Genomic DNA, 24,040 nt, shown 5'->3' with positions numbered 1-24,040 from the left:
CCACAGTGTTCCCATCTTCTGATGGCTACTTCCAGCAGGATAACGCGCCATGTCACAAAGCTCGAATCATCTCAGACTGGTTTCTTGAACATGACAATGAGTTCACTGTACTCAAATGGCCTCCACAGTCACCAGATCTCAATCCAATGGAGCACCTTTGGGATGTGGTGGACCGGGAGATTCGCATCATGGATGTGCAGCCGACAAATTTGCAGCAACTGCGTGATGCTATCATGTCAATATGGACCAAACTCTCTGGGGAATGTTTCCAGTACCTTGTTGAATCTATGCCACGAAGGATTAAGGCAGTTCTGAAGGCAAAAGGGGGTCCAACCCGGTACTAGCAAGGTGTACCTAATAAAGTGGCCAGTGAGTGTAGAGCCACAGAGGAAGGGTTTTTAAAGAGCATCTAGAGCCACGGAGGAAGGGTTTTTAAAGAGCATCTAGAGCCACGGAGGAAGGGTTTTTAAAGAGCATCTAGAGCCACGGAGGAAGGGTTTTTAAAGAGCATCTAGAGCCACGGAGGAAGGGTTTTTAAAGAGCATCTAGAGCCACGGAGGAAGGGTTTTTAAAGAGCATCTAGAGCCACAGAGGAAGGGTTTTTAAAGAGCACACAAACTTCAGCAGAAACAGCACCAAACACGACAGCGTGTTCTTTAGGTGAGACAGCGAGGTTAAATTAAAAGGTGAACTCTTCATAACTCAGTAAAAGACCCTCCTTGTTGAAGAGCTGACCCACCAACATTGGGGTGAAAAATTGTGTTTGTAGATGAATGCCCACGAGTATCCATTTATGGAATGCCGAAAGTTTCCCAGGGATTTTATCAACATTATAATTACAGTGAAGTATAAAATTAAGACCACCAAGTTTTGAAAATATATAATGAGGAAAGATATTCCAAATAGAGGTAGGATTCAATTAAATAGGCCTTGGTCCAATTTATTTTGAATGTGTGATTTAGGGTTGTCAAATCTAAGAAATTTAAGCCTCCCTTTTCATAAGAATTCATCACTACTGGTTTCTGTAGGTCGTGTGTTTGATTCCTCCAAACACAGTTAAATAACAATTGGTCAGTGGATTTGAGTGTCTGACTGTCTAAATACAAAGGTAGGGCAGCGTATGTTAGTCGAGATATTCCTTCTGCCTTCAATAGCAAAACTTTACCCTTCAAGCTCAGGTCCCTTTGAGGCCACTGATTGAGACGTTTTTTAGTTTTGTCAGTTATGGGGTCGAAGTTCAGTGGACATCTTGCTATTTGATCTTTTGCAATAATTATGCCTAAATTTGTCACTGTTTTTGACTGAAATGTCACAGACGGATGCGACTGAACAATCTTTGACAGGTAGGGGTTCACATGTATTAATATCAAGGTAAAGTCCTGAAGCTTTGGAGAAGGACTGAATTAGGCGAAGGGCACAAGATATTTGACTGCTGTCTTTCAGACCTGTAGCAGCATGCCTGCGCCATGCTTGGTAGGTGAATGGCATCCACGGCAGTGTTGCTTCTCAATCAGGTCCTCAGTTTACCCCCAGCACTGATGTTTTCTGTTGTGCCAGCCACCTGTTGTTCCAGGAATTTCAGCCGCCAACCAGGAAGGTTTTAGACCCAGAATAACAGGGGAATGGGCCAAGTCTGCAATAGGCTGCGGATGTCTAGTTTTTCTCAGTAGTCCACTTCCACCATGTAAATTTTTTGTTGTTGTTAGAATTGAGGGAGAAGGGTCTCCTCCCTCAATTCTAACAAGAGCAGCCTGCTGCGTTTTCTTACAGCTTAACAGTTACTATTGCTCGACTTATTATTCTCATTTGATATCCTTTTACTTGGGGTTCTTTTCTACTCAAAGGGGCCCATTTCAGTGGAGTCACTCAGCGGTTATCTATCGGTTTATTTCTAGACATGGTTCTTGTTTGAGGGTTACATCCTCATTTCGAGCTGAGTTTGGGGGAAGTCAGAGGGAGTTGAGAATGGTTTTCTTTATTTTTGTACATACTGTCATTTTCGTTTTGTTTCCCATCCTGGTAGTTGCTTTCTGTCTTTGAATTGAAACGGCAAAGCCAGTAAGACAAAGGTAAACGTTAGGCCGTTACATGAGGAATGTCAGGCGCCCATTATTTGAAACTCACCTGTAACAACTGTTGATGGTACATGCTAGAGCAGTGCTAGGTTGGGGGTGGGCAGCACAGTGGTTAGCGCGGTCACCTCACAGCAAGGTCCTGGGTTCAAGCCCCAAACCTTGGGGGTCGTCCTCTGTGTGGAGTTTACATGTTCTCCCCGTGTCTGCATGGGTTTCCTCCGGGGGCTCCGGCTTCCTCCCACAGTCCAAACACATGTAGGTCAGGTGAATTGGCCATACTACATTGTCCCTAGCTGTGAATGTGTGTGTGGGCCTTGTGATGAACTGGCGGCCTGTCCAGGTTGTCTCCCCGCCTGCCGCCCAGTGACCGCTGGGATAGGCTCCCGCATCCTCGCGACCCTGAGAGCAGGATAAGCGGTTTGGATAATGGATGGATGGATGGGTCGTTACCTGAGGGAAGGGAACCTGACACATCTCAGTTTGTGTGATTTTCTTTCCTTTCTCCATTTATAGTTTTCAGTATGTTTGTTTGCACACTTCAAAACAGTCAGTAAAACAAAGAGCTCTGAACTGCACATAGCTGAATGCTTTTTTCCCCATTTCACTCTCTCTAGAGAAGTGAGCTCCATCACGTATCGTAGTTTTTTTAAACATCAACCCAACAAGGAAAATCCAGAAAAATGCAATGCAGTTCAAATATTCAGATTTGTCCTTTGTGAATTACAAACTTTTAGTCAATTTAACATAAATTGCATATGACCCTTTTTCTGACAAATGTGCACACCACATAACACTGGTTTATGAGGTGGCGTTCAACTACGTAAAGGAAAACAAGTGAATCAGACGTTTCCCTTCTTGGTGTTAAACTGCAGGCACTGGTGCGGCCGCTGGCTCCAGTGTCACCTTATTCAACTGAGGAAGTATAAAATTTAGAAGGTCATATGATGGCAATTAAGTTGTTTCCATAAAGTTTGAAGCTCAACTCAACCAACTTTTTAAAAGCTTTGTTTTTTTTTTCCATCTGACCGAGTTTGTACGTTAACCTTAGCCCATAGTTTAACCATTACGTGAGCCATAAAAGTCATAGAAATATATTAAACACTTTATTGAAAACAAACATCAGCCTTTAACAAAACAAACTTTTCCCCAACCTATTTTTAAGTGTTCTGTGAGTTAAAGTATCAAAATAGATTTTCCTGTGCTTTTAAAGTAAGTGTACCATAGCCGATTTTCCAAACGGAAAAAAAAAAAAAATCTAAACTGGATCCACCTCCACGTTGCGTCATGATAAAAATAAAAATGGCATGAACTGGTTCAATGGAACATTAATGAAGTTAATAAATTAATTAAGGCATAATCACAGCAAAGGTTCAGTAGGACAATCACAAAAATCGCATGAATCAATCATTCTGCTGCAACGGCAAAGTTGTCAAACTGAGCCAGTTCAAATGAGTGTGTTCCTATAGCTGCCCAGCCGTTCTTTGGCCCAATTACCACAACGTCCTTCCACAGCGGATACCCGTTCAGCAGCCCTGAAGCGTACTGGCCCTGGAGGGAATCAGAAGCCAACAATGAATTGATGCAGTCAGTGTACTTCCCCCTTACTGTACGCCTATTATTTTCTATAACTTGAATACAAGTGTGAGAGGCAGAGATATCTGCCTCTCCCAAGAATAAGGGTTAAGAGAAGCTGCATTGCCGTTTACACTTCAGGACTACACTGACTATTGTGCATCCGGGTTACAGGAACAGTCAAAATCTGATGGCACAAGTGGTGATTTTTTTGACACGTTGTTGAACGAGCACCAAAAGCTCAAGATAGGAACTGATTCAGAGCGAGGATAACGTACCTTAACGGTGAGGGACAACGTGTGCCAGCCATATGCTCGGGTACCAGACTGCCCTTCAGCAAGCACAGTCTGACCAGCTGTTGAGGAAACGAGAACAAAATTAATGCAGCCGATTGCTCCAGGATATAACAATGACAGAACCAATCCACCCAGCTACTGGATGAAGCTCCAGATAGTTGTTCCACTTTGTTGTATATAATTATCATTACAGCATTCAGTCCTCCCAACTTGGTGAACAGGAGGTAGTTGGAGAGTTTACTGACCAATGTCATTGGTAACTTTGTAGGTGCCGTCTGCAAACACCCAGTAGAAAACTCCCCTAGCGCTGCGAACAGATTGGCCTCCCTTGTCCACTCTTGCCGCGATATACACACCACCCGTCTTAACAGTCTCCATGAAGACGTCACATGAAACCTTTAGGTTGTCCCTGGAAGACACACATCAGAACATACGGCTATGTTCACAATTTCAACTGTCTGCACCCTTTTCTTTACACGAACGTGAACAGTGGCGGGTGGCTGGCGGTAAAGCATCCTTCTTGAAGAAGTGATGCCCCCCCCCCCATCATGTTAATGAATCCGGCCGTTTGAGTCGTGTCAGGAAGGTGGGCCAAGCTCAACATTATGCATATGAATCTGGCAAACGTGATGCGATTATCCAATGGAAGTAGAATCTTTCCTCCCTTGTGGGTCCTGAACTGAACCGAGCTGCGTAAAATAAGCAGGAAAAGCTGATTATAGCGGTCGTGGGGTTCAATTAAAAAATTTCAGGAGACGTCAACCCAGCCCTCCTCCGCCGCTTCAGAAAACATGCCCACAGCAGTGAACCGGGGAATGCCCATAAGTGGCCAACTGAGGGAAGGTGAGGCGTTTGCAGGCGAAATCGCACCAGAACAGTGGGCACCTACCAGGCAAGGCGGCACAAAATTAACACTGGCGCCCGTTCACTTCCATTCTACGCAAGGGACGGGGCGAATTGCTTTCGGTGGCAAGCACATTGGCATCTTCACTTCACGTGGAGCTCAAGTTTGGTGAACTCTGACTGGCGAAATTGCACATTTGATATGCCACTGGAAGCGAATATATTATTGGCCCCTTCCCACGCATAGAATGGATGTGAACGGGAAGCAACTATTCGCCAATGATAATTTCGTGCATGTGTGACCGTGCCCTGAGCGTTTTTTCACAGCGCCTATAAAACAGAAAAAAAAAACCTACACTGAGACAAGTTTAGCTGTCACTTCTGGTCGCACTGCTTCTGGCCTCTCCTCCGTGTCGCAGAGGCTGTTTACACCTGGCATCAGCATGCGTCTCGGGTGATCTGATTACAAGGGGACAGTTCTATATGTGTCCGTTCAGCCCTGGCATTAAAATGCATCTCCACATGCGTCTTGAGGGACCACTTGTGATCAGATCACTTACCTACTCTATATGCAAATAAACAACGGTAGGGGTGTGTGGTGTGGCCTCAGCTGCGGGCGGAGAGAGGGAGCGTGGCTTGCAGGACAGCAGACGCGATAGGGGGGCTGATTAGTGATCAGTGTCGGGTGTGTCAAACTAACAACCTGTCCTTGTATACTGCAGTGAGGCTGGGTCCTGGGTGCAACACAGGGCTGAAGGGAGAGAGAAAAGGGGAGTTACACGCTCTGAAAGGAGAAAGCAAGGGAACAGCTCCAGCACCAGAGAGCACCGGCCTGTGTGAGTGAACGAATGAAAGACATTATTAAATAAAGCCTAAGTCATGTCCGCCTTCATCTTGGACCCTCCCTGTTGCATAGACGTGTCACAATCACGTACATAAACATGTAACACATGTTAGAGAAGCACGAGGAGAGGAGTCGAAGCAACAGGAATTTAACAAAATGAGACATCCCTGCTCACCCCTCATATTGCTGCACCATCAGTTAGTATGATGTATTTCAAATCTATAAGTTATTACTGTCAATTATTCTACCAGCTGTTGCCATACAAAATAAATCATCCCATAGCTGCACTTCTTTTATTTCCGTTCCACTTCGTTGTGAAGCACAACAGGTTTTTGTGTAAACATTATGATGATGATGATGTAGATCTGTCTGGCGGCCTTCAGACCCCTGACCTGATACGTTGCATTTAAGAATTAGTCTATTGTGGAATAATATTTCCACAATATTACAAGGCATGGACCAGCCACTTAACCCAGCCCCTGAGGAAGCACAAGCCAGTGCATTCTTAGTGCTGGTCCCAAGCCCGGATAAACGGGGAGGGTTGTGCCAGGAAGGGCATCCGATGTAGAACCTTTGCCAAATCAAATATGCGGATCATAAATCAGATTTCCATACCGGATTGGTTGAGGCCCGAGTTACCAATGACCGCCACCGGTACTGCTGGCCAACAAGGTGCCGGTGGAAACTATGCTACTGTTGGGGGAAGGAGAAGGAGAGGGAGAAGGCATGTCCAGAGGCAGCAGGAGAGGAGGACGGGTAGGAGTGTGGAGGTGAGCGTCGGAACATTGAATGTTGGCACTACGACTGGTAGAGGGAGAGAGCTGGCTGATATGATGGAGAGAAGGAAGGTAGATATACTGTGTGTGCAAGAGACCAGGTGTAAAGGGAGTAAGGCCAGGAGCACTGGAGTGGGTTCAAACTCTTTAACTATGGTGCAAATAGAAGGAGAAATGAGGTAGGGGGAATTCTGAAGGAAGAGTATGTCGGTCCGCGGTGGTGTAGTGGTCTAAGCATTGGCTTTGTGTCGATCCAGTTGCCCACTGAGGACTGGGGTTCGCGCCCCGGTCTCGTCAGATCCGACTATGGCCGGACTCGACGAAGCAGCAATAATTGGCAACGCTGTATTCGGGAGGGGGGTGTCGTTGGCTTGTGTTCGTCACATGAATGCGTCTGTGTGTGTCGGAAAAAGCAGTGGTTTGGCCTGGATTCGCCTTGCCACTTTCGTGACAAGGCGAATCCTTCGAGACTGCCGGCCAGAGAGATGCAGTTGGCGAATGCATGCAGTACGAGGGTGGGGGTTTGAACTAAAATAGGGATCGATTGGCCACTAAATTGTGAGAAAAAGGCAAAAATCAGAAATAATTTATTATAACAGTGAGTCAAGAGCATATTGGAAGTGAAGACAGTGTCGGACAGAGTGATGAGTATGAAGCTGGAAACTGAAGGTGTGAATGATGAATGTTATCAGCGCATATGACCCGCAAGTTGGGTGCAGAAAATCCAACATGGCCGACAGGGTGGGCCCAATGGCAGAGTCATAAAGTACATCCAGCTGCAATTGTAAACAAAGTTTGGGATCATTTAGGCTTGATAGGCTCTTTAGAAAAATTTACTCATATTCCCCACCAACTCACCCACTGGAGTCATGGTTATTTTGCAATAACTGACCACCCTTACCTATCTTTTTCCCAGTTTAATGTCTTCATCATGGGCTACATCATGGGAAATTTGCAAAACAGTGGGAGGAGACAAAAAAAAAAGAAAGACGAAAACTCAAAACCAAGGCACAGACCAATGGGCATGAACTCAGTCTGAAGAAAAAATGAGTGTAAAGCTCTGCTGGGGAGTCAGATATGCTTAAGACCGCATCAAAACAGAGTTCAGATGCATTGTTATGGATAACGTATAGAAACCCCATTTACAGCCTTTTCTCAGGTTTTCCTTGAGCACCTCAATTTTTTGCCGACGTGACTGCAACACCAACCAGAAATCCCGGAACGCCTTCTCACTCCTGTGAGCTCACCATTTATAGTCCCCTATGACACTGATGGTCTGGTCGGCGTCAGCCACCCAAGTGACTGGCCTCTGGGTCAGGACCTGGCGCAGGGTAAAGACGTGAGGCCCCGGATCGGTTAAGTTCATGTAGTACTCAAACACCCCCGTCTGGTCAGCAAAGTTCGGAGCTTCCGAGAAATGGGGGTTGGCTGTAAGGGGTCAAATTCAAGGAAAGACGGAGGCCAAAATAAGTTTAGATCAGTATAGTAATTCTACTTCTTAAGATGAGCACATACATAGTTAAATCTGACATATTTTACAACCATACAGTTAAATACCAAGAGGTCTCAGCTCCATGCCATAGCCTTCCTTGTCATCAAGAACACTTGGATAGACCACAAATAACAGGGTGGGACAGGATGAGTTAGGCAGGACAGGAGCTGGTGCCAATTAGTGAGGGTACAGGGTGTTTGGGACTGTGTTGAATCCCAACCCCCCAATACAAGTATTACAATACAACACAATACAAATGTTCTTCTGTCCAGATTGCTCAGGGGTCATGAGACTATCTGTTCCCTCCAGTGTAGAAAGCAGTAGCTGCTTTCTTCCGAGGTTAGAGAATCTCTGGGCGACTCCCCTTCCTGTTGCTTTAACGATGCCCGTCCAGACCAATCTCCAGTGGTTGCATTTTCCTTTGATTTTAGGTTACAACAGACTAAATACATACAAAGCCTTCATATTTTATGACTATGTATGTGCACAGCTTTGGTGAGTCTACTCCAGGAAACAATTCTGTAAAAATTGCTTTAAGTTTTATGAAGTTCTTTCAGTTGATTTAAATATCTTCATTCTTTACATGTGGTACATCTTCCAGTTCTGGCAGTCCTTACCAACGTTAAAGTCGTCCTTGTAGACTTTTGGGAAGCGAGCTGAGGGAGGTGGCGCTGCGTAACTTCCTTTCAGGCCTGTTGTAATGGTTGTTAACGTATAAACCTCATCTTCACCCAGACTTAGGTTGAAGGTGCCATCCAAAAGCTGCAGCCAGCATAAAAACATGAAAATAATTTCAGAACTTCAAAGACCCGGATGTGTTAAAACATCACACACCGTGTCAGAGCATTTCTGTAAATCTCATATAACTGGGCTCACAGTACCACTGTAACACAGATGATCCATTTAACCATTTCCACTCCTCTTTTACCTTCAGTGGAGTGAGTTGTTCGAAGAAGGTTGGCTTTTTTGTCTTGAAATTAAACCTCGACCGCCACACTTGGAGTTCCCCGATGGAGGCCTGGGAGAAACAGAGATGCCCGCATGAGACAAAGTGTCAGCCAGTATCCATCCACGGTTTAACCACCATTGCAGAGTGACTTACGAAAGACCCCTTCAACTGGAACACTGCACTCTGGGATGTGAGGTTGTAGGGTGGAAGTGGAGGTCTAATGCAAACCGAGTGGTCATGAGTCTGAAAAGGGAAGGAAAAAGATTGTGAAACTCATGTGCAATATTGGTGGTTTTTTATTCTTGCAGTCCAACTTCAACTCTAGCTGAGATGATAATGTCTCAACACAACTGAAACAGGCATTTGGCAACTATACTTGAGATACTTGAGCCCAACTTACATTTTAAATAAAACATTAACTTTTGTGATTTTATGTATTATAGGCATTTTAAATTTATGAAGCTCATACTCTACATTAACAGTCAATCAATCAATCAAACTGCATTTTATATAGCGCTTTTCTAGCTGCAACAGCCACTCAAAGCGCTTTACAATTATGTGAATTTTCTCATGTAAAGATCGGGGCCAGCCAGGTCGGAGAGACTTAAATATATAAATATATGAAACTAAAATAAAACTTGGCGAGTACTGGACAGGCAGAATCTGTTCCAACTGTGGTGAGGAAAGCGCAAGGGACATTCCAAACAGCCAACTTCTAATTAGTGCTAAATGACATTCATCACCAACTAATTCTAAAAGATGCATTTTTACTTGAGATTACTGTAATTATGCCAAGCTATCTCAAAAATAAAGAACTGAATATGATGGAAAACTAAGGTCACTATAACTTTGGGCTGCACAAGTATGGCTCAAATGATATTCATGATTATTTTGCTCAATATTACAATCATGATTATTTAAAATTAGAATCAAGTTCCCTTTATTAATCCCCTTGGGGAAATTCATTTACTGCAAATGAACCCATCCTGGCTGTGATCTGTGTAGCTAGGAGCAGAGGGCTGCTGCCTTCATGCTGTGCCCGGGGATCAACTCTGGAGTTCGAACCCAGGACCTTCTTGCTGTGAGGCGACAGCGCTAACCACTGGGCCACCGTGCCGCCCAGATTATCACAGTTATTCATCCATTTCGGGGGACAGAATTGTTATATTCAGCATTTTAAATCAATATAAAACTGCCTTCATATTCATAATGCATTTTAAAAACCTATAAATTAATAAACATTCAAAATGCACAATCTTCAAAATCAAAATACTTTCTTTGACACCAGAGCAAGCTAAACCCAGCGTGAATAATCACATCCAGCCAGTCAATCAATTGTAGAAGCAAATATCAAGATTAATTAATATACGGGATTGATTGTGCAGCCCTACTAGACAGCCTGCAAATCAATGACTGTAACTATAACTCATATTAAATGAGTTATAAGGATGAAATCAGACGACTTGACAGTCCAATAAATGTAAGGGGAGAAAAAGCAGCACCGCTCTCTTGTCGGGAAATAAAAAAGTAACAGCCTATGCATCCATCCATCCAAGCTGCTTATGCCAATTGGGGTCGCGGGATGCTGGAGCCCATCCCGGCTGTCATGGGGTGGCAGGCGGGGAGACATCCTGGACAGGCCACCAGACCATCACAGGGCCGACACCCGACCTTAAAAAGTGAGCCTTAAAATTTTAAATCAATTCCAAATATAACAGGGAGCCAGTGTAGGGAGGCAAGCACAGGAGTGATACGGTCATGCCTCTTTGTCCTGGTAACGAGCCAAGCAGCGGCGTTTGGAACCAACTGCAGACACTGGAGGGAGCCCTTGCTGATACCCGAGTAAAGTGCATTGCAATAGTCAATTCAAGAATAAATAAAAGCATGTACAACTTTTTGCAGATTGGTAATTGATAAAAATGACCTAACTTTTGCGATTACCTTGAGCTGGAGAGAGCATGACTGTATAACACGTTTGATTTGATTATCAAAACCAAGGTTATCATCAAATATTACCCCAAGATTCCTAGCAGCCTGCCAAAGACTACCTGACAGACCACCAAGATTAGTATCAAAAGGGCTGATGGAGTTTTCGGGGCCGAACAGAATGACCTCATCATCATTAAATTTAAGAACATTTTCGGACATCCAGGATTTAATGTAGGAGAGGGCAGGTTGTGAGATTGGCTAGGGCGCTAGGATCTGCGTACTTTAGTGGCATGTATAACCGAGTGTAGTCAACATAAAAATGGTAGAGCACATAGACATGCTGTCCCTTGGCCAGCAACAGCCTAAATTAAAAAAAAAAAGTCCGCGTACATTTACCCAAAAAACTGTTTCACCAATAAGACAACCAAAAAACAAACTTGCCATGGTCTCCACTACAACGGTCAGATTGCCTTTGCCATCAGTCAGGGCTACATAACTTCCTCCGTGTGCTAGATGTCCCACAGTCTGCAGGTAGGTCCAGCCTGGCTGCGTGAACTGTGTGGTATGAGCTAGGAGAGGGAGACAATATAATGCAAACCAACATTTACTTTTTACAGTATCTCTCAATTTACATCGTCGTTACAAAGATCAACTTCACCGCCTGTGTCTGTTTCAGGTCTTCAGATATTTGTTGCAAGACATTGTTAGCAGTTGTTGGATGCTGGTATCAATAGCTGAAAAATGTAAAAATCACATTTCAGCAAAAAAAAGAAAAAAGCAGAAGAGAAAAGAGTTACTTGGGGGGGGGGTGATTTTTCCCCCTTTTTCTCCCCAGTTGTATCCGGCCAATTACCCCATTCTTCCGAGCCGTTCCGGTCGCTGCTCCACCCCCTCTGCCGATCCGGGGAGGGCTGCAGACTACCACATGTCCCCCCCGATACATGCGGAGTCACCAGCCGCTTCTTTTCACCTGACAGTGAGGAGTTTCACCAGGGGGACGTAGCACGTGGGAGGATCACGCTATTCCCCCCAGTTCCCCCACCCCCTGAACAGGCGCCCCGACCGACCGAAGGAGGCGCTAGTGCAGCGACCAGGACACATACTCACATCCGGCGGCTTCCCACCTGCAGACACGGCCAATTGTGTCTGTAGGGACGCCCGACCAAGCCGGAGGTAACAAGGGGATTCGAACTGGCGATCCCCGTGTTGGTAGGCAACGGAATAGACTGCTACACTACCCGGATGCCCACGAAAGAAGTTACTCTTAATAACTTCTGACTGCAACCTCTCCAAACACTAAGCACAAAGGCTCAGTGGAGATTTCAGTACATCCCACACATTAAAAAAAAAAAAATTCTCTTCAAGAGAATCAATTGTGTTGACAGGACATACCAACACAAGAAAATGCTGCAGCCATAATCCAGTCCATTCAGATAAATGTGCTCCGTCTTTATTTTTGAAACATCTCAGCATCTGCTATCCTGATTAGTCAAGTTAAATTAATTCCCTCCATTTAATAATCTCTGTGCTATTCATGCTACGTGAATAAATGTGTAACAGTAAATGCAGGATGTAAGAAAACAGACCAGTGATCCAGATGGGGGACTCCACCACATAGTTGCCACTCCACGGCTCTTCAGCTGTCATCAGCCCGTCTCGGCCAAATGGCAGCTTCTCATAGTAGCTGGCAACCAAGTTCCAGGAGATCGTGCTGGAATAACAGTTGGAGTAATCAACCAGAAAGCAACAGACACAGAAAGCAACAGACAGAGTATCAAGCAGGCATTTTCTTCCATACCCAACTCCTTCAGAATGAAATCTGTTATTTTCCTGACTACTTAAAAAAGTGAAAATATTTTCTCTTGCAAATAGTTGTTAAATACTTCAATACACAAACACACACACACAAAATATAAAAAGTCTACACACCCCTGTTAAGACGGCAGGTTTTTGTGATGTAAAAAAATTAAAGCAAGATAAATATCAGAACTTTCCACTTTTTTTCCCCTAAATCACAACCTATAAAAAAAATTCAAAAATCAGAAACATTTTAGGGAAAAAAATAAATGTACAATAACCTGGTTGTATAATTGTGCACACCCCTAAACTAATACTTTGTTTCATTTTAACACAGCACTCCGTCTCTTTGGGTGAGAGTCTACCAGCTTGTGCATCTTGTGACTTGGCAGTATTTTTCCACTGTAACTTGCAAAAATGTTCCAGATCCGTCAGATTGGGAGGGCATCTCCTGTACAGCCCTCTTCGGGTCACCCCACAGATCTTCTATTGGATGCTGGTCTGGACTCTGGCTGGGCCGATCCAAAACGCTGATCTTCTTCCGGTGAAGCCGCTCCTTTGTTGAGCTGGATGTACGCTTTGGGTCGTTGTTGTGCTGAAAGGTGAAACTCCTCCTCATCTTCAGCTTTCCGGCTGATGCCTGAAGGTTTGCCACCAAAATCGACTGGTATTTGGAGATATTCCTGATTCCCTCCACCTCGACCAAAGCTCCAGTTCCGGCTGAACAGAAGGAGGTGATGCTGCCTCCGCCATGCTTCACCATGGGTCTGCTCTTCTTCTGGTGATGTGCTGTGTTGCCTTTGCACCAAACACACCTTTTGGAATTATAGCCAAAAAGTTCAACCTTGGTCTCATCAGACCATAACACATTTTCCCACATGGTTTTTGGAGAGCGTATGTATATTTTTGCAACATTTAGTTGGGCATGGATGTTTTTGTTTTGCGTGTAAAGGCTTTCGTCTTGCCACCCTGCCCCAAAGTCAAGACATATGAAGAATATGGGAGACTGTTGTCACATGAAGGGAACAACCAGTATGGGGCATATTGGAGGATTCGGTTGATCATGGTACTAATACAGTCTCATATCAATTCGTAACTCGTAAAACTGATCTGTATCTGTGCCTCTAATTCCTAACTCATCATGCAGAGCGAGAGCTGTCTGGTTCCTCCTCTGCTCCTCGCTGGACTGTTCCGGTGTGTAATCTTCATCTCTGCTCTCTCACAGCAGGGGGCTTCATTTCTTCCCAGCCCTCATCCCCTCACGGACAATATCAGTTATTCTTCTATGCTGGGTCATTTGGCGTATATGAGGCTCTGTGATGAACACGTGATGAATTCACGACACTGGCACTTTGAACATGGAACACATTGTTTGTTGTTAATTATCATTTATATCAGTGCATACAAGACATTATTGTCTTCTAAGCTGATATCTAATTTTATGGCCTTGACGGTTTTGAAATTCAGCTGGCACTTCAGCATACAGGCCTGGGTTGTGTTGTTATTTCTGTTAGTGCACATAAGAAATATGCCTTTCAAGCTGACAGTCAGGTTTGATGGCCTTGATGGTTTTATTGGAAATCTGTAGCTCACAGGAGAGAATCTGTTCAAAGTTAAAAAGATGCTATTAAAAAATTATATTTGAATTTAAATGCTTCCTTTGTGTTGATTCTACATTAATTCGGTTATTTTACATTTAGATATCCAATTTTTACATACATTAGTCTTAAGAAGAAAAAAAAATGAATGATCGCTGCAAACTGTGTGATTAACTAGTTAAATTCTTTTTTAATCGATCAACCCCCCCCACACACACACACACACATATATATATAGATATATAAAGTTGGACATGACCGGGTACAGTTTGGCCCATCTACATTGCCACAAAGTGATGCTTTGGGGTACTCACGAAGTCATGAGTCCGTTGATGTAGTTCTGGTTGAGAATGCGAGCCCAGCAGCCTCCTCCTACCTCATCATTGAAGGTGCTGTAGTCCTCTGATGACCACAGCTTCTTCTGGGTCTTCAGGGCCGCCATCACCGTGGTGGTGCCTGGGTAGTGGGCTCTGCCAGGAGAGAGAGAGACAGAGACAGAGACACACACACACACACAATTAGTGGTTTCATTCCAAAGGGCCAAGTACTCTAAAGAATTGTCAATCGCAAATTTTTTTTTTTACAATAATTTGTAAGATAAGGCCGTGAGATCCTTCATATATTCACACACACAGAATATGTCATGCAGGAAAACCCTAAGAGCACACAAAACACAGGTATGCGACTGCTCTAACACACAGAAACATAAACCCACACACACACATACCTGAAATATTCTTGTGAGCGTACACAAGTTATACTTATTAGTACAAATCATAGTTTGAGGGTAGACACTCGGCATCGCTTGTTGCATGAACCCCTTACACATTTCAAGTGACCAAGCATTTGTATTTCATCACACAAACAAAACTAAACTCTAAAATAAAAGAGGAGGAGAACATCAGGTTAGGAACGCAGATTATCCAAAGTCATTGACATGACAATCTCCAGGATGGGAAAAGAGGCCATGCAAGACATGCAGCACACAGACTCATCTAATGGGCAGAGAGATCGATCCTACCCTATCACGTCTACGGCTCTGCTGAGCTCTTGGTCTTGCAGCAAAGACCAGGTAATGGGCTCCCACAGGTTATCACTGGCTACGATCCTGACCCTCTCCAAGCCACTTTTATCCAGCGTGTACCGCAAGAGCTAGTTTACCCGCTCACAGTAGCAGGGGGGGCAGATTGAGAAGAGCAGAAGAGAGTGAACGTCAACGCACGGCCATTTTTACTGGGACAGACTATGCAGTATTTGCTACTGTCACATAAAGAAAAAACGCAGTTACGGAAATCCTTTCTGTGAGAGTAAAAATAGAAAAAAAAATCAATTGACGAAAGGTCTGAATGCGTTCTGGGGTTTCCCCAGGTTTTATGGGTCCAAAAGTTAAACTCTTTTGACACAAATGACCATATAAAGATTCAGTTCACATGAAACGAACCCCATCAAGCTAGCTAGCTTTTACACGAAGGCAGCAACATGCCGAATGAATTTCTCAGCAGTTTATGAGTCATAATGGCATGCATAAATGTTAACACCGTTTTGTGCATGCACATTTGTAGCTCAAGATGTTAGCGTTAAAGAACTTTGTTTTAGCTGTCTAGGTGCAAAGGAAAAACAGCCACAAACATTCTGCCACGACCAAAGAAGGCAACTACACTTTGTGAAGCTACCGATCACTTCCTTATTACCCAGTCAGGGTGTGAAAGTAGACTCAAATAGTCGACATGTCCTACTCTTGACAAAGACCTTGTGATTCAGATAACCAATACCACATGCCACCTGCTGCAGGCCACGAGATTTAGAAATCCGTTCTAAGGGTTGTAAATCCACTTCAGGCAACACAAATGACGTGATATTGATGTGCAAGGCAGTTGTGATTGTGTTGAAGCTGGGGCAAATAAATGATGGGATGCAAATTTTAAGCGGCTGTTGGTCCCCCGCCCGTGAGCGTGGCCCCGGAGCCATCTTTACTTACCCAACCACCTCAACAGCATCGTTAAGGTAGGGGTCAACAATCATAGAATTGGAGATGCTCCAGTCGCCATCTGCTGCGATGATGACAACCTCTGTTAGACCCACTTTATCCAATGTGTCCCGGAGCACCTTGGTGACAGAGGACATGCTCTCAAGTGAACATGGCTATACTGAACATGTCTGAGAGACTGCTGCTGCGTGATTCACACAAAATTTCTTTGGTGTGGGGAAAAAAAACCAAAACCAAAATGTTGGTGGCTGTTTTTCTTTTTTCCTACCTTTAATTCTACTTTCCATTTACTTTCAAGTTAAACTGAGCATCTCTAAAAAAGGCAGTATAGAAGTGTGTTTAGCATTACCTTGATGTATTTGCTGTCAAAGTTCCGCTCATTCCAAATCTAAATGAATGAAACCGCATTTCAGGGACACAGCAATTTCTCTTGTGCTAATCTACTTAAAAATTCAGGAACTAGACGATCACAAAACAAATTCCCAAGTCAATCATCATGGATCAAGTGAAACTTCACTAAACGTCCACAGCCGAGACAATCGGTGGCTCTTCATTTGGAATGGATATTTTCTTCATTTCTAGTAGTCAAAGAAGGTTGAACGAGTTCGTCTGGATACAACGTTTATTGACAGAATGATTCAGTCCCTGCCCTTTGTACGCATCGCCCATCACTGCTACCGATTGGACAGTTTAGTGAGGTCTTCGGATCAGCCCCGCCATGGTCGTTCGCAACCCTGGCGGAGTGCTGAGAAGACAATCAAACTTGACGATCTAAAGGAAGTAAAAGTCGTAACACGGTTTCCGTAGATGAACCTGCGGAAGTTTCATTACCGGGGGCAAAGCCTTATGTCGGACCCGGGCGGCGAGCAGCCGTGCCAATCTGACTGTCTGCAGAGGTGTCCTCTATCGTGGGTGGTGGGGAGGCTGATGAGTGTTTGGTCTGAAAAGGACGGAAGGGATGGTGGCGTCGGTTGTGTGTGTGTGTGTGTGTGTGTGTGTGGGGTGTCAGAATAGTGGCGAGTGGCTTGTGATCGTATCGGTTTTACCTGGCATCTTCTCACAGCTCTGCTCGCTCTCTGTCCTCCTCCTTTCTCTCTCTCTCTCTCTCGCTCTTCTCCTTTCGAGTTTCCTTTTCTTACCATTCCCTCTCTCTTCTCTTCCTCCGCGCGGGGCCCAAAGTGCGTCATACCCCCCCCCCCCCGAAAATCTGGTGCATTGTGCAATTGTTTAAAAAAAATATTTTTTTTCTAGTCTGGACCTCGATCCTGACTGGTCTCTCGTGGGCCCCCCTCCTCCTGCTCTGGTTGTATCCAGGTGAACTGATTCAACCTTCTTTGATTTTCTTACCTGGATTATTGAGCATGCACCAAGACAGTAGTAGTAGCACAAGTACACACCCCGACGTAGTTAATGTCCAGATCATGGTACTGCTTTGCCCCAATGATCCAGGACACCACATAGGATGCAGTGATGTCAGGGAAGTCGTAGGGCCAGTTCTTCCCATGGCCTACCCAACCAGGAAACGCCCATGGCAAACCTACACAAACACACACAATGAAAACAAAACAACTCAGCATCACGTTTTTCAAACCTTTCACACACTGAGGTGATATGAGGTGTGTCTTGTATTATCAAGTCACGTCATATTGCACAACACGATACCTCATGACCTCAACACATTACCCCACCTACTGAGCTGTACAAAGCATTGATTAAAACCTGGCTTAGTTTCAACAATTTACAGAAAACTTTTACAAAAGTCAAGTCAATTTTATTTGTGTAGCCCAATATCACAAATTACAAATGTGCCTCAGGGGGCTTTACAGCCACACAGCATCCTGTCCTTAGACTCTTGCATAGGATAAGGAACAACTCCTCTTTAACAGGGGGAAAAAAATAGGAAGAAACCTCAGGGAGAGCAACAGAGGAGGATCTCTCCCAAGACGGACAACGTGCAATGGATGTTCTGTGTACACAATTTACACAATACAAACACTGAAAGAGGATAACACAATTATAATGGTATTATAAAATGTATGAAGAATATGATGCGCAGGATGCCAAGCAGTGTCCAGACACCACCGGAACAGCCTAGGTATGACCGAGTCCAGCCACAAACCTAAACTGCAGACCTTTTGACCCCATATAAGCCACAGCACAATCTGAGGTTATTCGACTGATGGTTATTTGAAAGAAGAAGACCGGCGCTTTATCTTTCAGGGCCCTGACCTCAAACATAGCCATCGTTATCATCTTTTAAATCTATCCATCCATTATCCAAACTGCTTCTCCTGCTCTCAGGGCCGCAGGGATGCTGGAGCCTATCCCAGCAGTCATTGGGCAGCAGGCAGGGAGACACCCTGGACAGGCCACCAGACTATCACAGGGCCCACACACACACACACACACACACTAATTTGTACCTGGGGACAATTTAGTTCAGCCGATTCACCTGACCTGCATGTCATTGGCATCTGTATGCATCTTTTAAATCATCTTACAAAACTTGTTCCTTTTAAATTGACGTTTTTGTAAAGTTCTTATTGATCTCTCTAATCATCTTTGCTTTGTTTCATTTAAATGTGCTTTCAACATGTTTCATCATCTTTTATTTCTATTCTCTATCATTCACCTATTGCTCTTCTTTTACCTATGAATAACGTGTAAGCACTAAAATCTAAAGTCATTATCATACGACGACGACAACGTGCCTGAAACACTTCCCTGAGCTAAAAGCAAAGTGGTGCTTCTGCTCTCCGGATGGACTGCAGGGACCCTAGCTCATGACAAATCATACACCACCCTTACAAGACATTACTACTTGGTTGTGGTAGGTAATGGCCAGGATCTCATCACAAGTCAAGCCGGACCACCTCCACAAAGTGTTTCACAGAGCCAACCTCATTCCAAACACACCGTGGGCTGTGTGCATTAGCAGTTTACAACAACAAGTATTTTTCACAGGCGGCACGGAGGCACAGTGGTTAGCGCAGTCGCCTCACAGCAAGAAGGTCCTGGGTTCAAGCCCCGGGGTAGTCCAACCTTGGGGGTCATCCTGGTTTGTCCTCTGTGTGGAGGTTGCATGTTCTCCCCGTGTCTGCATGGGTTTCCTCCGGGTGCTCCGGTTTCCTCCCACAGTCCAAAGACATGTAGGTCAAGTGAATCGGCTGTACTAAATTTTTCCCTACGTGTGTGTGTGTGTGTGTGTCGGCCCTGTGATGGCCTGGCGGCCTGTCCAGGGTGTCATCCCGCCTACCGCCCAATGACTTCCGGGATAGGCTCCAGCATCCTTGCGACCCTGAGAGCAGGATAAGCGGTTTGGATAATGGATGGATGGAGTATTTTCCCCTAACATAGAAACTATAACCAGATAAAGATTTTGGTACCGGGTATAAACGGGATCTCCTTCTGCAAGTTACCAACTTTCACATCATACTGGTTTCCTTTTCAGATAAAATGGCTCCCTGGCCCGACGGGTTGAATTCACAGCAGTGAGCAGCAGCACAAGCAAGAACGACAAGCTGGAAGCTCTTTATCACCTATGAGTGTGATATTTGGGTTCCTCTTCTTGGCCTCTTTCATCAGCCACCACTCGTAGCCCCGAAAGAAGTTCTCGTCATTCTCGTAGTGCATGTGCGATGGCTCAGTTCCATCTAGAAAAACAACGGTAAAGGGACGTAGTTCAACCAATAGCTAAGTTTACACTAAATTGCACTTCAGTAACAAGATATTCAATTATTCAGTTTATGAGCTGGTGTATCTTAAAACTGTGTCTCATTCACAAAACCCAAGAAAACCACTTATCACAGCCGTTAAAAACCTTTATATTTTATGGGGAATATTCTGATATTTTAATAGCAATCTAGCATGTCGGAAATATGGTTACCATGTGATTAATGCATAAATTGCCTGACATATACTGGCAGTTAAAGAGATAGCGATTCCCTACAACATTACACAACTATATCTCACTGTACCAGATCCAAAAAAGCATCTTTAGATTTTACCCAAATCTTTCCAATCCGGTTAACACGTTTAATGTGAGATGACTACAGATCAGAATTTCATTAATATTGACCGTGCCCTTATTTTGAATCGGCAATCAACAAATCATTTAAGTCACTTATCAAGTAAAAACATCAGACTCTCTGTTTGAAGCTTCATGAATGCCAAAACATGCTCATCTTTCTCTGATTCCTGTCGTTATAAAATGAATAGTTAAGGGGGCGTTGGCTGCTGGTCAAATAATGTAAAGTTTTAAGACATCACTTTGGGCTCTGCGAACTTACGATTGGCATTATTTTTTTTTAAATGTTATAGACTAAATGATTAATCTGTTTAAAGAAAATCAATAGATCGATGGATAATCGTGATTTAAAGTTTATACAAACAAATGTAACTTGACTCCATATAACAGGGTAAACTACTTAACCCCTTCAATGTGTGAATCTCACCTGTAGTTTGGGCATCGCCTCCAATCTCCACCTTCAGTATGTGCAAAGACGCTCCAAAGTTTGGCTGTAAAAAAAAAAAAAGAAAAGCACTGATAGTGAGTATCCAAGTTGTTGATTAGACTAAAATCATACATGTCTCTAGAACAGAACAGAACATAAATTACTTCTCCAAAGTGAACTTCAAAAGTGGTAACCAATTTGAAGTAAATAAAACATTGACAAATGATACAAGCAAATGTAAAATGAAATAATGTACTTATTTTAATCCTATACTAATATACTACCTGATCAATATACCATTTCAGTATAATATACACAGGATATGTTTACATAATCTTTTTTTAAAAAATGTACACAAGATTAAGAGGCAGCAGCAGTTGTGTTGTTAGCTGCTGTCTTTTAGCAGCCTCACACGTGCCTGTGCAGCCTGGCGTGAAGCTGGGCTTACCTTGAAGAGGTAGTCCAACACCTGACTGCGGTATGGCTCGGCGTAGTTGACGAGCAGACGAGAGGTTGCCTGTATAAACCAACAGAATGATATATATATATATATACATAACGATAGTAAGTAACAATATAATAACGATAGTAAGTAGCAATATAATAACGACAGTAAGTAGCAATATAATAACGACAGTATGTAGCAATATAATAACGACAGTAAGTAACAATATAACAACGATAGTAAGTAACAATATAATAACGATAGTAAGTAACATATAATAACGATAGTAAGTAACAATATAATAACGATAGTAAGTAACATAACAACGATAGTAAGTAACAATATAATAACGATAGTAAGTAGCAATATAATAACGACAGTAAGTAACAATATAATAACGATAGTAAGTAACAATATAACAACGATAGTAAGTAACAATATAATAACGATAGTAAGTAACAATATAATAACAATAGTAACAATATAATAACGACAGTAAGTAACAATATAATAACGACAGTAAGTAACAATATAACAACGATAGTAAGTAACAATATAATGACACTAAGTAACAATATAACAACGATAGTAAGTAACAATATAATAACGATAGTAAGTAGCAATATAATAACGACAGTAAGTAACAATATAACAACGATAGTAAGTAACAATATAATAACGACAATAAGTAGCAATATAACAACGACAGTAAGTAACAATATAACAACGACAGTAAGTAGCAATATAACAACGATAGTAAGTAACAATATAATAACGACAGTAAGTAACAATATAATAACGACAGTAAGTAGCAATATAATAACGATAGTAAGTAGCAATAGAACGACAGTAAGTAACGATATAATAACGACAGTAAGTAACTGTGTTCATCAGTTCCTGTGCCCGCCGCCATGTGTCGCTGTGTAAGTCTCACTTTCCGTCCAGCGCTCTGCTACCTGTGCGTGAGCGGCGACAGCCTTCTCTTCATCTCTACCAAGCCGTGTTACCCCCGTTTAACCTCCATTATCCCGACAGTGTTGCTGCTGCTGCTGTTGTTACCGTGTTGTGTGTCGCCTTGTGGTGTCGTCAAACGTGCGCCACACCGCGACACGTCCCTTGTATGTGGAAGCACACCTGGGCAACCGAGCGGATTCGGAGCCACAGAACCGAACCCGGAAGTACATTTCACAAACGGAACCACTCACCCCTCCGCCGCTCAAACCGCCAACACCGTCAAACACCCTCCCTAATCCGGTTTTATCGTCCAGGACGTAACGCTCACACGTGCAAAAACCCCAAACCAGACACAGGAGCCGCACGAAAATCAACGCTGGCCGACGATTCATACTACCCCGAGGCGGAAGTCCCACTGCCCGAGCGCCGCGCTCGTCTCCAATAGGGTGCAGCTGCCGCCGTTTAAGACACGTGACCGTCCAGCCGCCCCGGGTGACGTAGATTTAAAGGGCCACGCGGGTGTTTTAGTTCCCCTTTATCGACTAACTAGAAGGGTGGATAACCACCCCGCTACAATGTAGCGGTTTGGTTATCCACCCGTCTAAATCTCCCTCCTCTTCACCCTGCCAGCTAACCGCCTTCCCCCCTGCCCCTAACCCCCCTCCCCCACTCCAACTCCCTCCCCCCAAAGGCTCGGAATCGTCTGAAATGCCGAGAAAAGTGGTTTTTAGCCATTTTTAGAAAATGCATGTTTTGCATAATTATGCATAATATAATTATTTTCATTTTCTGCTATTTTTCTGGTCCTCTCTGGAACAATACCTACCACCTCCAAAAAAAACGAGGATCATAAGTGCATTTTTGCAAAAATGCATTTATTTTGCATAATGCCAAAACATTTCTGAGTCCCAGAAAAATTTTTTTATACATAGGTGAAAAAATCAAAGATGCCCAGAATCATCTGAAATGCCGAGAAAACTGGTTTTTAGCCATTTTTAGAAAAATGCATATTTTGCATATTTATGCACGATTATGCATAATTTTAATTTTCTGGGATTTTTCCCTTACTCTCTGAGACAATACCTACCACTTCCAAAAAGAATTAGGATCATAAGTGCTTTCGTTTTCGGTCCTGCTATCTACACTAACACACACACTAACACCACACACACACACATATTACGAAAATATGGGAGTTGATTAACAACAAATTGTACACGCGTCACAGTTTTACATTAATGACTACAGTGCAAACAAACATGCCGGGGGGGGGGTAGGCCAACTAAAAAATAAAATAATAAAAAGGAAAAGAAAAGAAAACATTGACGACACAACAGCTACGATCACAATCCGTCTGCACACATGTTTCCCAGTGAACAAAGCAGGTGACTCAAGAGCAACTGGACTTGACTGCACCTGATTCCACTCCTCTGGATAACCATGACCTGGATGCAGGAGAACATTCCCACACACATGCCATTACAGGTTTAGGGCCTTTTTATTTGCACTAGAATGAATACTTTTTATGTACTATTCAAAACGTTTATAAAAACAATCGATAAAAAGGGGTCTTTGGTTTGGAAACTTGCACTTACGTACGTAGAATTTAGCTGACACTGGTGTTTTTACACGTTTTAGCCGTAGCGTTTACGTCACATCGCTGCAGACCACTATCCACGGAATGTTTCGGAATGCATGAAACTCAGTCTGCGGGGACTCGGAACGGGCCTGAGACAGGAAACCCGTCACGGCAAACATTTAGTCAACCTTATTTTTGTCAAAGTTATGTTTTCGTTGCGAAACAACCAAGCAGCTCTCGAAACTTTCGAGAGGCTCTGCAAGATGATTTTCTCACCGCACTATAATGAATACCCTGTGATGGCCTGGAGGCCTCTCCAGGGTGTCCCTCCTGGAGGCCTCTCCAGGGTGCCCCCCCGCCTGCCTCCCAGTCAGTGACTGCTGGGGTAGGCTCCAGCGCCCCGAGAGCAGGATAAGCGGTTTGGATAATGGATGGATGCACTATAACGAA

The 24,040-nt window shown here is 43.7% G+C and overlaps 1 protein-coding gene across 2 annotated transcripts; it reads right to left on the bottom strand.

Annotated features, from left to right (window-relative positions):
- Positions 1–3,167: 3,167 nt before the first annotated feature.
- On the bottom strand, positions 3,168–22,427 carry galcb (galactosylceramidase b). Of its 2 annotated transcripts, none has more exons than XM_056296052.1 (17): positions 22,263–22,427; positions 21,061–21,129; positions 20,613–20,676; positions 19,698–19,811; positions 17,556–17,695; positions 16,508–16,546; positions 16,150–16,277; positions 14,486–14,641; positions 12,363–12,487; positions 11,218–11,345; positions 9,001–9,090; positions 8,827–8,916; positions 8,516–8,660; positions 7,654–7,834; positions 4,189–4,352; positions 3,926–4,002; positions 3,168–3,623 (listed from the first exon to the last, which is right to left on the bottom strand). In XM_056296052.1, exons 1-17 carry the CDS (start codon positions 22,401–22,403, stop codon positions 3,480–3,482), a joined length of 1,995 nt encoding a protein of 664 aa, XP_056152027.1. In that variant the 5' UTR covers positions 22,404–22,427; the 3' UTR covers positions 3,168–3,479. The 2 variants fall into 2 exon arrangements, with proteins under 2 accessions (XP_056152027.1, XP_056152026.1); XM_056296051.1 differs by lacking the exon at positions 16,150–16,277 and adding an exon at positions 15,193–15,323.
- Between the last annotated feature and the right edge of the window lie 1,613 nt (positions 22,428–24,040).

This window comes from Lampris incognitus, chromosome 16 (assembly GCF_029633865.1).
Source record: "Lampris incognitus isolate fLamInc1 chromosome 16, fLamInc1.hap2, whole genome shotgun sequence".
NCBI classification, from domain to species: domain Eukaryota; kingdom Metazoa; phylum Chordata; class Actinopteri; order Lampriformes; family Lampridae; genus Lampris; species Lampris incognitus.
Note: the sequence above shows the minus strand (reverse complement) of the source record. Positions and strands in the feature narration are given on the sequence as shown.

Bases quoted from the DNA above. Each gene is read 5' to 3' on its own strand.
- galcb (XM_056296051.1), bottom strand. From the start codon at position 22,403: ATGAATCGTCGGCCAGCGTTGATTTTCGTGCGGCTCCTGTGTCTGGTT. The intron at 12,488-14,485 runs GTGAGTACCCCA...CTGTTATTCCAG, and splicing joins ATCAACGGACTCATGACTTC to CACGATCTCCTGGAACTTGG. The intron at 4,003-4,188 runs GTCAGTAAACTC...TTTCCTCAACAG, and splicing joins CAAAGTTACCAATGACATTG to CTGGTCAGACTGTGCTTGCT.